Source organism: Pipistrellus kuhlii, unplaced genomic scaffold (assembly GCF_014108245.1).
Source record: "Pipistrellus kuhlii isolate mPipKuh1 unplaced genomic scaffold, mPipKuh1.p scaffold_m20_p_5, whole genome shotgun sequence".
Lineage (NCBI taxonomy): Eukaryota > Metazoa > Chordata > Mammalia > Chiroptera > Vespertilionidae > Pipistrellus > Pipistrellus kuhlii.
Genome location: NW_023425551.1, coordinates 77,473,212 through 77,486,242, shown reverse-complemented (window position 1 = coordinate 77,486,242; position 13,031 = coordinate 77,473,212). Strand labels below are relative to the sequence as shown.

Here is a 13,031-nt window from a genome sequence, read left to right as displayed (position 1 = left end):
GTTTATTTACTTAAAAGAAAATAATAGGTAAATCCAGTAAGTTAATAAGTTCATGTGATTAGGAATTAAAATGGAGATTATATTATTCATTATAGGAAGGACCGATGGTTCCAAATATACCACCCCAAGAAGCTAGCAACAGGCTACAGATATTTCAGGTAAAACTATGTTTTTTGTGATATGTAAAACTACATTTTTTTGTTACACATTTGGCAATGAGTAGTGATTTTTAAAAATGCTTTTAGGAAAAAATTTATGCACTTTTCCTGAAATGGAAATGTTAATGTTTAAAGTAGATTCAGATTTTAATTGTATTCTAATCTGCTAAATAATATAATTGATTCCTTTTCTTCTGTCCCTCCATGTTCTTTCCCACAGAATATCTCTATGTATTTTTAGAGAATAAGACTTTAATTTTGAATTTAAGTGTATACCTTATTCTAGTTCCAAGCATTTCATTTGTATGTAAAGTGTTAAAAAATTATAGAATAATAAAGTCCTATATAATAAAAGGGTAATATGAAAATTGACCCTAATGGTGGAACGACCAGGAAACAGCAGGTTGCTATGACATGCACTGACCACCAGGGGGCAGATGCTCAATGCAGGAGCTGCCCCCTGGTGGGTCAGTGAGCTCCCATAGGGGGAGCTCTGCTTAGCCACAAGCTAGGCTGATGGCTGAAGTGCCTCCTGGGCAGCGCTAAGGATGTCCAACTGCAGCTTAGGCCTGCTCCCCCTCAGGGCTCATGGGCTGCAAGAGGGATGTCTGATTGCCAGCTCAGGCCCAATTCCCTGGGGAGCAGGCCTAAGTTGGCAGGTGGATATCCCCTGAGGGGTCCCTGCCTGCAAGAGGGCACAGGTCAGGCCGAGGTACCTTCCCAGGGCACAAATTTTCATGCACCGGGCCTCTAGTGTATCAAATAAGATTTTAAATATTAATAGTTTGTCCTCCCTCTGTATCCATTAATTTTCTTCCTTCTGCTTCCATCACTTTCAACTTCCCTGCCTGGGACCATCCACTACTCCTTGAGTCAGGCCATCCATTCACCGTCTTTTTCTGCACTCAGCTTGCTGAGCACATCTAGAGAAAAGTCACACACTCGGATAGATGCTGTGCAGATTTGTGGATTCCTACATAAGCCAGCTCCCGAGAGCATCAGGAATTCTGTGGTTTGTTCTGTTCTTGCTCCTGCTTTCTGCAGTGGCTGTTCAAAATGTCCAGGTTCTCCTTATGTCCCCTCTTCCACCTGCATTCTTAGTTATCAAATATTACTCATCAGTGTCTACTGTGTGACTTGATAGATAGAAAGATGGCAAAGAAATGGTCCTTTTACCTCTAAGCTGCTAAAGCCTGATGGGGAGACAGAGAGCTAGAGAGACAACCACAGCACTGTGGTCTGGCTACGAGGGCCCGTGGTCTGCAAACAGATGTAGGAGCTCCCCACCCTGATGGAGGCTGGCCGGGCAGGCAGGGAGGGCTCCCTGGAAGAGGAGGCATCCACGCTGCATCTTGAAGGACTAATTAGACTTAGCTGGGAGAAGGAGGAAAAATAAGTCAGGCAGAATTTGTGGCCCCCAGCTGAGGAGGTAAGCAGGGAGCTTTGGGGAGATGGAAGGAGTGTAACCTGTAAGGTGGGGTGCAGTGGGCCAAGAAGGTAGTGATGAGGGAGGGGCAGCAGAGTGGGTCGCAATCACTAACGGGAGGGCCTCGCAGGCTACAGTGAGCTGGGAGTGATACAGTCAGATTGGGCTGGCACAGCAGAGGGGCCTGGAGGAGGATGGCCTGGCTCATGGCAGTCTCAGTAAAACAAACAAGAAACTGTAAAGACTGACACCAAGACGTGGCGCTTGGAATAAGGAAAACTGGATGGATCGTGAGTTAGACAAAACTGTTTGTCTCTTCTTCTTAAAGTACGGTAACAAGAAGAAACCTGTCTGTGTCCTGGGCCTCCTCCAGACCTCACTTCTCCTCTCTCTCCGGCGCCTGTTCTGCCTGCGTTTATACTCGGGCCGTTCGTGGCCGTCCCCCTGGGAGGTGCCGGGGTGCTGCCCAGAAGCCAGTGCCTTCCTCTTGACGAGGGGGCCCCAGGAAGGCAGGCGTTCTGCATTCCACCACACGCTGGGGGACTTTTCTATGTGCCCCTTCCCCCACCCCGGGGAATTCCTTCATGCCACCTGATAACTGGGTTTCACCCAAGCACGTGAATGGAGGAGTGGAGCCAGCAACCTGTTCTTGCTGCCCCGCTTTATGTTCCGTGGCCGGTTTGGCTGGCCCCAGGCAGCCTTTCACCAAAAAGGTTCGGTCAAGATAGAGGAGTCAAGTTGCAGGTTCCTCTGAAAGTAGGAGGGTGGCTCAGGCTTTCCCCGTCATAACCAGCTGGAGTTCCCCCTCTGGCATCTCGCTTCCAAGTGCCCCCCTGGGGGCGAGTGTTCTGGAATAGAACATCTATACTGCGATGAGAAGAGTGCTTCGTCAGGACCTGGAAGTGCGGCTCGTTCCTCGTGGAATAAACGTGCGAAGCAGATGCGACCCTCTGCCCGAGCCCAGGGTCCCTGCCGCCAGGTTCCGGGGACGGTCTAGCCCAGTGATGCTCCTGGGTTTTATAAAGGAGGATGCATGTTGGTGAGGGTTTTTCCATGAGTTGCAGCAGGCACACGCCTTCCACTTACACGTGACGCCCTCAGACGAAAGAGTCCAGTTCCCTGTTGTCACGATTCTCCTCTCCCCAGAAATATGAAAGTCACTCTTGGACTAGCACCAGCGCCTCCCATAACCCTTGCCAGCACTTTTCCCTGGACCCTGGAGGAGCCTCTGGTCCTTTGCTGACTGAAGTCCTCGGGTTTGGACCCAAAGTGCCAGGGAAAGGCCTGTCTCTCTGGAGCAGCCAGGACTGAAACCGACCTGCTCACCTGGTCGCTGCCAGCTGAGCCAGCCACGCAAAAGCAAAATGAATAATGAAGAGATAGTGATGTTAGTTAACCATAAGTGCTAAGAGGGTGGGGGGAGGCAGGGAAGGGCCATAGAGTGAACGGGCTGTGTGAACGTGTGGAGGTGAAATTTAAAATAGGGCCGCCAGAGAGGGCTTCCCTGAGCAGGTGGCAGTTGAATAGAGACCTAGAGGAGGAGGGTATGAGCCAGGCAGGTCTCTGGAGGAGCCACCTCCCAGGCCTGGGAAGAGCAAACGCCAAGCCCTGAGTGAGAGCTAACGTGAGAAGCAGCAAGCGAGCAGGGTGGCGGGGGCAGAAAGAGCAAGGGGAAAGAGAAACAGCGATAGGGTGGAGAGGGAAGGAGGGGGCAGGCTGGAGAAGCTGGCCAGCCCAGGAAGGGCCCTGGGTTCCCTCTGAGTAAGAAGAGTGACTTGATCTTACTGATGTTTGCAGGGGCTCGCCCTGGCTGCCGTGTTGAGAACAGATTGCTGGCAGTCAGGGGGAGAAGCTGAGAGACTGATTAGGAGGCCATTGCAGGAAACCTGGTGCGAGGCGTTAGTGACGTGGGCCAGGGGGGCGGTCCTGGAGTTGATGAGGAGTTGGGGGCCTGGGTATATTTTGAAGATAGACTTTGTCTTTACCTCAACATTTACCAGTTTATGGGTCAGCAGCTGGGACTTGAATGTGTCACCCATAGACTATTGGAAAGACAATGCCAGGGCCTTCTCTTGCCTTTTAGTATCTTCTGTTCTGCTTATTCTGCTCGGGGGTGAGCCCAGCAGGCTGTTTGCCATTCGTCTGGCTGGACATGGGACTTGGGGTCAGAGCTACAAGCCCAGTTTACCCCAGAGCAGGTGCTGCCCTCTGTCCTCCCAAAGAAGCAGTTGCCCGATCTCGGTCTGGGGAAGAAGCCTCCGGTGCCAGCGTTCTCCTCTGCGGTGTTATTTACTCGGATTTCGGGAGTTACTGGGCTCTTGGCTGGCCTGTTGACAAAGCTGGCATTTTCTTCCCCAGTCGTCTGGTCCTGGGGATCTTTGTAAATTATTTGGGACCTGAATGGAAAAGGGGTGAGTGATTGGCATCCATCAGTTGTCTTCACCACATGAATAAGATTTTAGACATCGTTTAATGTATGCTAACTTTGAAGCTTTCGTCTCTTCTTTTCTGAGAATCACATAGTTCCACTATACTAACCACCAAGGAATAATATAAAGAGTACAAAACATGGCCTTGCCCTGGCCTGTTTGACTCAGTGGATAGAGCGTTGGCCAAGGGCACATGACTGGGTATCGGGCTTGATTCTCAGGAGGGGGCATGCAGGACGCAGCCAATCAGTGATTATCTCTCATCATTGATGTTCTATCTCTCTCCCCCTCCCTTCCTCTCTGAAATCAATAAAAACAAAAACACAACAACATGGCCTTTGCCCTCTAGGAACCAAGAGTTTATTGGAGTTCCTCCATTGTCTTCTTACCTTCCTGTTTGGGCTTCTGTAAAATAGGCTAACGTGTCTGTCAGAACTGTATCACTGTCTGACATTGTGAGGTCTGATGCCATGGGTTTTCCAGGGTTGGAAATTGAGGACCCTCACTGGTATGTTACACCTCCGAAGTAGCACACACATATCTTGTCATAGGTGGGCTATTTCTCCTGGCTTTGTAGCATTCTAACTATTGGAGATTCAAATTCTAGTTCAAAAGACAAGCATTAACTTTGCCGATTTAAATGTTAGAATGATCACACATGGTGTTAACATGGAATCATTCATTTTATATACTCTCTTGCTTACAGAGAAGATAGGGTTGAGTGGATTATACAGATACTTCACTCCTTTGAACCCTGCAGGAGACCTGACCCATTCTAAAGCCTGAATTACAGATGTTTTTAAATGCAGTTTTAAAAACTCTGTTTTAGAGATATTTATGGGAACTTAAAATATAGGTCTTCTAGGGGCCACTTAATTTATTAAAGAAATAATTTTATATAAAATGGAGACTTCTAGAATGCTTAAAACTTAATTTTCCTAAGTGCTTAACTTTTCCTTTCATAGCTTGGTATCAGCATTAATTTGCTTCATAAATTGTCATTTCAAAGAGCATATTAAATAAACCTCAATGTAGCTTTTATTCCAATTATCATACATTTTACTTTAATGGAGTCTGAATTAATTATCTTTTACTACAACTCGAAAACGCTTTTACAGGCCAATTTTGATGATCTGTGGAGAAAGTTTGTTACATATTCATCCGGTGAACAACTTTTCGGATTGCCTGTGACTGACTATGAGGTTTTGCACAAAGTCAGGTAAGTTTGGACATTTTATAAGTGTTAAAAGCAAATAATTAAATACTGGCCATTAGAAGAATCATGTCATCATTAAATCTGTTATTATGGCCCTAGATGGTTTGGCTCAGTGGATAGGGCGTCAGTCTGCAGACTGAAGGGTCCCGGGTTCTATTCTCGTCAAGGGCACATGCTGGGGTTGTAGGCTCCATCCCCAGTGGGGGGCGTGCAGGAGGCAGCTCTCTCTTTCTTTCCCTTCCTCTCTGAAATCAATAAAAAATATTTTTTAAAAAATCTGTTATTATGTAGAGAAGGGCTGCCCATGAAACACTCCTAAGTGCTCCCCTTATTCTTGGCTATTCCTGACCCATTGTATACACAGTCTCTATATACAAAAGGAATGTTCTAGAATAGGAGAAAATACATTGCAAAAATTCTGGTCTTCATGGCCAAGTTGAGCCTATGCTTTATTGTTTTCTTTCCACTATTTTTTATAGTGTCAGTGATTGTGTGGGAGCACTGCAATTTTGGGTAACTTTTGTTTATTTAAAGGAGTAGCCATTCTCCGCTCTCAATCTTCTTAATGGAATTTGTGCTAAGTGCTCTGAAATCAATTGGGCAAACACAGAATTTTCATGGAGATTGAAGACCAATGAACTGAAGTGATTATAAACAGTAGATCTAGGATTTAAACAAGTACATTTTAATAAAAATTTAAATATAATTTTCCTTAAGGGCAAAATGAGCTGATTAGGACCTTGTCTTGGTATTAGCTTATCAGGATCTTGGCTTTAGGAAAGAGCTTTATGTTAGCTTCTTTCAAAGTCACAGCATGGAAGCGTCATGGCGAAACAGACCTGAAATTGTCTGAAGGTAAATTGTGCTTCAGCCATTTAGGGTAGATGCTTTGTGTTCTTTTCCTAAAGTGCTCATTCACCAAGCTTAACCCAGTGACCAATTGTGTTAGAATTGCCTATGTCTGCTGGCCCTTGACCCTGACTTACTCTATCAGAATCTCTGGGGCTGGGTCCTAGGAAATCTGTATTTTTACAAAGGTGCTAGTTTGTTTGTTTGTTTGTTTGTTTGGTTCTCCCCCCCCCCCCCATACTCCATTGGAGACTCGGTGTTTTATTTAATTTTTTAATTTTTTAATTTATTTACTTTTTTTGAGAGAGGGCAAGAAGGAAAAAGGAAGGGAAGGTAAAAGGGAGGGAGTGAGGGAGGGAGGGGAAGAGAGAGAAAGAGAGAGAGAGAGAGACATCGATTTGTTATTCCACCTTGGCATATGAGGATAATGCTGGAACCAACTGAGCTACTTGGCCAGGGCTCAGTGCTTTATTTTAACCCTTAGTATTCTAGGAAAAATAATCATTCTTATTTACCATTTGGACCAATGGGCTTTTTTTTTTTTTTTTTTTAATGTTTTTAATTTATGAAAATTAACAGAAGTAAAAATAAAGGGATGGCGAAAAGCAATCTTATTAGAAAATGTAACAAGAACTTAAGCAGTGAAAACTCACTTCCCCCTTAGTGTCCTGGTTTTAAGATCCATACACATGGAATGGAGACTGAGTTTAACCTGCAGCCAGCTGCTCAGCAACTCTCAGGCAGGGCCCTGGAGCATCCCGACACTGGTTCCGGATTGTAGTTCTATCTCCAGCACTTGTAGCTCTTCCTCACCTCGGATTGTTCTTAGACTTGCATTTTTAAAACTTTTGAAAACTCAGATTATCATCCTTCTTGCATATACATTCAAAAACCATTACTTTGAGGTTTGAATGATCATCAGTGAATTTTTTAAATGTCTGTATCTATTTTCTTTGAATACAAATCTGCCTTCAACATTTGTATTAAATAAAACTTACATAAACATCATAAATAATGAAAAAAACATTGCCACACCTTTTTGGCAGAAGGATATTGTCTACATTCTTGTTGCAAAATATTGCATGTGAAGCCCTTGCCTCTACAGAAATATATTTATTGTTCACTCCTAAATCATTGAACTTAATACAACTTATCCAGCTTATCATCATCTGAAGACTCAGTCTGGGATTTCACTTACACAGTCTCTTTTGCTATCTGTCTCTTTTCTGTTTAATGTTGCAGAAGTATCTTCCTTTGTCAATTTTATTCTCTTTGTTTGCTGTTTTAGGTAGAAAATGAAAAAACTAAGTTCTTAACTCTTTTAAATGAAAACCAAAGGAAAAAAATAAGATTACAAAAATGATATCTCCAGAATTCTCTTATTTATTTTATTTTTTGTACTTTCTTGCAAAATGACGCACCACTTTATTTATGAAAGATGATGCAATAGTGATTTCCCCCCCCCTGCTATTGCATCATCCTTAGAGGAGATTTCATTATTCTCCTCTTTTCTTACTATTTTAGTCATTTTAGCACAATTGGGAATAATCAGTGATTAATAATTAAAATAATTTCTAGGATGATGAATTAGCAAAATGAAACAAGAAATGGAAAAACAAGATGACTAGGATTCCAGAATGTGTCTTAGATTTAGAAAAGGGTCCAGTTTACCCTTATGATAATTGGAAAATAAAATGAATTTTACTCCATTAAGAAAATAAGCACATTTTAGCTTTAGCCTATACATTGTCTATAATAAATAATAATAGTTGTGAATATTAGTTTTTATAAATAGGACTAATGAAGCAATGAACTCAAAAACTAAAACTAGGTCCATTGGACCCTTATTGTATACTAATGGTTGAGGAACACCTGGAAAAATCCAAAATTCTGTTGAGTGGTCAATTTTTGATGTTTTATACGAGAAAGATTTTTACATGAACCTGGAATCCCTCTTTTTATTCTTGCTTTGGTTATAACTCCATTTGGCACATGAGGGAAAGCTTCTGGTAGGAAAGTAATAGTAATGTCAGACTTAAAGGCAGACATTCTCATAAAAATCCAGCTTGCATAGGAAAGAAAAAAAATCAAATAAAACCTTAGCCTTGGCTGTGATCTTGTTATCAAGTTTTGGTCACATTGTTTGCAATGATTGGTATGGTAATAATGATCAAACCATTTGTCAATGTCAGGTCATAGTATGATTTTTGGATACTTCAGAGGTGTAAACTTGACCTAATGTATGGAGCTTTAATAAAGTCTTTGTTTCAAAAATGACAGGGTTGTATGCCTGTTGGTATCTATAATATTTTTTTACACAGAGTGTATGAAATATTTGATTGGATTAATTATGCTTATATTATAATGGAATTTATTTTTTTAAATATACATTATATAATGACTTAATTATTTGGTTTCAGAAAGGAACTCAACTTGCTACAGAAGTTATATGGACTGTATGACACCGTAATGGGCAATATTAGTGGTTATTATGAAATACTATGGGGAGATGTTGACATTGAAAAAATTAATGCAGAACTGCAGGAATTTCAAAACAGGTGGGTTTCAATTGAATTAAACTTACATTTTTATAGTGCTTATATTCTTAGGATCTTATAGGTATATCATAAATGAGTTTATCCTCTGTTTTATTGCTGTAAATATATAACACCTTCTTCAAAGAATTGTGTAGGTGAAATATTTTTTTCTTTTTTTTCTGAAAGATGTCGTAAACTTCCAAAGGGACTTAAAGATTGGCAGGCTTTTTTGGATCTGAAAAAAAGAATTGATGATTTCAGTGAGTCGTGTCCTCTACTAGAAATGATGACCAATAAGGCAATGAAGCTGAGACACTGGGATCGGATCTCTGAGTTAACTGGAACCCCATTTGATGTGGAATCTGATTCTTTTTGTCTTAGAAATATTATGGAAGCACCACTCCTGAAAAATAAGGATGACATTGAGGTACATAAAATTATAAGATGGTACATAAAAGAATATCTCATTCTTCTTTTATGAAAATTATACACATTTTATTCAAGGGTATACTAATTACCCCATATAATGCATCCTCAAAATTTGGGATGATCTTGGAACATCTCTTGGTTTTGCAAAATAATGCTGTAACTCAGGGAGATAATATGATTATTTGAAATATGTAAGTTTTGAAGGTCCTCAGACTGTACTCCCTTATGCCTTAACTACACTTCCATTTAAAAAGATGTTTATTTCTGTATTGTGTACTTGGTAAATTCCTCAGAACACTTTCCAGATTTCTAATTCTAACTTTCCCTTATGTCTATTAGCTATTTAAAATATTATATTTTCTTTTTCTAAGATTTTAATTGGTTCTTTTTTTGTTTGTTTTATGTTTGGTGTTTACATGGTATCTTATTTTAAATTGAGATATAATTTGACATTTAATATTATATTAGCTTTAGCTGTACAACATAATGACTCATGTGTATATTGCAAAATGGCCATCACGCATAGACATAATTTTTTTTTCTTGTGATAAGAACTTTTAAGAACTACTTCTTAGCCACTTTCAAATATATAATAGAGTACTATTAACTAGAGGCTTGGTGCACAGATTTGTGCACAGGGGTGGGGGTCCCTCAGCTTGGCCTGCACCCCCTCATAATTCGGGACCCCTTGGGGGATATAGCAGTGCACCAAGGCCAGCACCAGGCCGCTTGCACTCATCCTGGCCCACTGCACCAGTAGTGTTGCCACGGAGTTGGGAAAGGCTCGTGCCGCAGCAGCTGTGCTCTCCAGCCATGAGCCCGGCTTCTGGCTGAGCGGCACTCCCCTGTGGGAGCGCACTGACCACCAGGGGGCAGCTCATGCATTGAGCGTCTGCTCCCTGGTGGTCAACGCACATCATAGCAACTGGTCAACCGGTCGTTCCAGTTGTTCAGTTGTAATGGTTGCTTAGGTTTTTATATAAATAGTCAATCAACATGCTGTACATTATACCCCCAGGACTTATTTATTTTGTAACTGGAAGTTTGTACCTTTGATCACCTCATCATTTTCACTCTCCTCTGTCACCCTCACCAATTTGTTCCTTGATCTGTCTGACTTATTTCACTTAGCATAATGCTCTCAAGGTCCATCTATGTTGTCACAAATGGCAGGATTTCTCTCCTTTTTAAAAAAAATATATTTTATTGATTTTTTACAGAGAGGAAGGGAGAGAGATAGAGAGCTAGAAACGTCGATGAGAGAGAAACATTGACCAGTTGCCTCTTGCACACCCCCTACTGGGGATGTGCCCACAACCAATGTATATGCCCTTGACCGGAATCGAACCTGGGACCTTTTAGTCCGCAGACCGATGCTCTACCACTGAGCCAAACCGGCTTCGACAGGATTTCTCTCCTTTTTATGGATGAATAATATCCATACATTTTTTATTCATTCATTCACCAATGGACACTTAGGTTGTTTCCATGCCTTGGCTATTGTAAACAATGCTGCAGTGAACATGAAATAAAGGTACTTTTTAAAATTAGAATCTTCATTTCCTTCATATAAATACCCTGAAGTGGAATTACTGGATCAATAGTAGTTCTATTTTTAATTTTTTAAAGAATATCCATACTGTTTTTATTGTAGCTGCAAAAATTTATATTTCCATAAATAGTGCACAAGAATTCCCTTTTCTCCACTTCCTCAACAATAATTATAAATTCTTGTATTTGTGATGATAGCCATTCTAACAGGTACATGGTGATATCTAGTGGTTTTGATTTGTGTTTCCCTAATTACCTATGATGTTGAGCGCCTTTACATGTGTATGTGTTCTTGAAGTGTCTATTCAGATCCTCTGCCTGTTTTCCTAATCAAATTGCTGTTTTATTTTGCTATTCAGGTATATGAGTTCTTTACATATTTTGGATATTCAGCCCTTAAATAATTTTTATGATTTATAAATATTTTCTCCTATTTAGTAAGTTGATTTTTCATTTTGTTGATGGTATTCTTTGCTGTGAAGAGACTTTTTCATTGGATGTAATTCCACTTCTTTATTTTAGCTTTTATTGTCTTGGCTTTTAGAGTCAGATCCAAAAAAATCACCACCAAGACCGCTGTCGAGGATCTTACCACCCATATTGTTTTCTAGGAATTTTATGGTTTCAGGTCTTAAGTTCAAGTCTTTAATCCATTTTGAATTAATTTTTGTGTATGATGTAAAATGGTGGTCCAGTTTTTTGTTTGTTTGTTTGTTTTGGCATGTGGCTGTTCAGTATTCCCAATACCATTTATTAAAGTGACTGTCCTTTCCCTATTGTATATTCCTGACTCCTTTGTCATAAATTAATAAACCATATTTACATGGTTTTATTTCTTGGCTCTATATTCTGTTGTATTGATCTGTGTTTCTGTTTTTATGCACATATCATACTGTTTTGATTTCTATAGCTCTGTAATATAGTTTGAAATCATGAAACATGATGCCTCTGGGTTTGTTTTTCCTCCTCAAGATTACCTTGGCTATATAGGGTTATATATGGTTTTGTATAAATATTTGGATTGTTTGTTCTATTTCTGTAAAAAAAAATGGCATTGGGATTTTGATAGGGATTGCATTGAAATATGTAGGTAGTGTGGGCATTTTAACTGCATTAATTCTTCTAATCCATGAGAATGGATAGTCTACTTATTTCTTCTTCAATTTCTTCTTTCAACATCTTTTAATTTTAATCATAGAGGTTTTTTTTATCTCTGTTAATTTATTATTTTTGATGCAATTTTAAATGGAATTGTTTTCTTAATTTATTTTTTAATAGTGTATAGAAATGCAACTACTTTTCATAATTAATTTTGTATTGTGAAACTTGACTGAATTCTTTGATTAGTTCTAACAGGTTTTTTTGTGTGGAATTTTTAGGGTTTTCTGTATATAAGATCATGTCACCTGCAAACAGAGACAATTTTACTTCTTCCCTTCCAATTTGAATGCCTTTATTTCTTACTTGTCTGTCTGATTCTATGTTGAAAAAAAGTGTTATCTTTGTCTTGTTCCTGATCTTAGAGAAAAACTTTCAGCCTTTCACCACTGTGATGTTAGTTGTGGGTTTGTCATATATGTGGCCTTTATTATGTTGAGGTATTTTCCTTCTATTCCCTCTCTATTGAGAGGTATTATCATGAGTAGATGTTGAAATTTTTCAAATGCTTTTTCTGTATCTATTGAGATGATCATATGATGTTTCTAATTTATTGATTGAGTTGTGGATATTGAAACATTCTCGTATCATTGGAATAAATCTCACTTGGCCATGGTGTATGATCCTTTTCATGTGTTGTTGATTTTGGTGTGTTAATATTTTGCATCTACATTTATCAGGAATATTAGCCTGTAATTTTCTTATGTGGTGTTCTATCAGGGTAATGCTGGGCTCATAAAATCAGTTTGTAAGTGTTCCCTCCTTTTCTATTTTTTTGGAAGACTTTGAGATGATTGGTATTAATTCATCTTTCAATGTTTGGTAGAATTCACCAGTGAAGCTATCCTGTCCTGGACTTTAGTTTGTTGGGAGGTTTTTGATAACTGATTAAATCTCTTTACTAGTAATTGGCCTGTTCAGATATTGTCTTTCCTCATACGTTAAGGCCTTTAAAAAAAAAAAATATATATATATATATATATATATTTTATTGATTTTGTACAGAGAGGAAGGGAGAGAGATAGAGAGTTAGAAACATCAATGAGAGAGTCATCGATTAGCTGCCTCTTGCATACCCCCTACTGGGGATATGCCCACAACCAAGGTACATGCCCTTGACTGGGATCGAACCCAGGACCTTTCAGTCCCCAAGCCGACGCTCTATCCATTGAGCCAAACCGGTTTCGACATATGTAAGTCTTTATAAGTGATTCTCTAGGAACTTACTCATTTGCTCTAGACTGTCTAATTTATGTTTGTGCAGTTGTTCATAGTAGT

General features: G+C 40.0%; 1 protein-coding gene across 1 annotated transcript in view; it reads left to right on the top strand.

Moving 5' to 3' along the window:
* The window catches only part of DNAH8 (dynein axonemal heavy chain 8), a 263,341-nt gene that overhangs the window by 93,834 nt on the left and 156,476 nt on the right, over nucleotides 1-13,031 (top strand). The window contains exons 31-34 of the mRNA XM_036414990.2: nucleotides 96-158; nucleotides 5,132-5,232; nucleotides 8,499-8,636; nucleotides 8,802-9,042. Coding sequence (XP_036270883.2) covers nucleotides 96-158; nucleotides 5,132-5,232; nucleotides 8,499-8,636; nucleotides 8,802-9,042 — 543 coding nt within the window. The remainder of the gene's footprint in view (nucleotides 1-95; nucleotides 159-5,131; nucleotides 5,233-8,498; nucleotides 8,637-8,801; nucleotides 9,043-13,031) is intronic.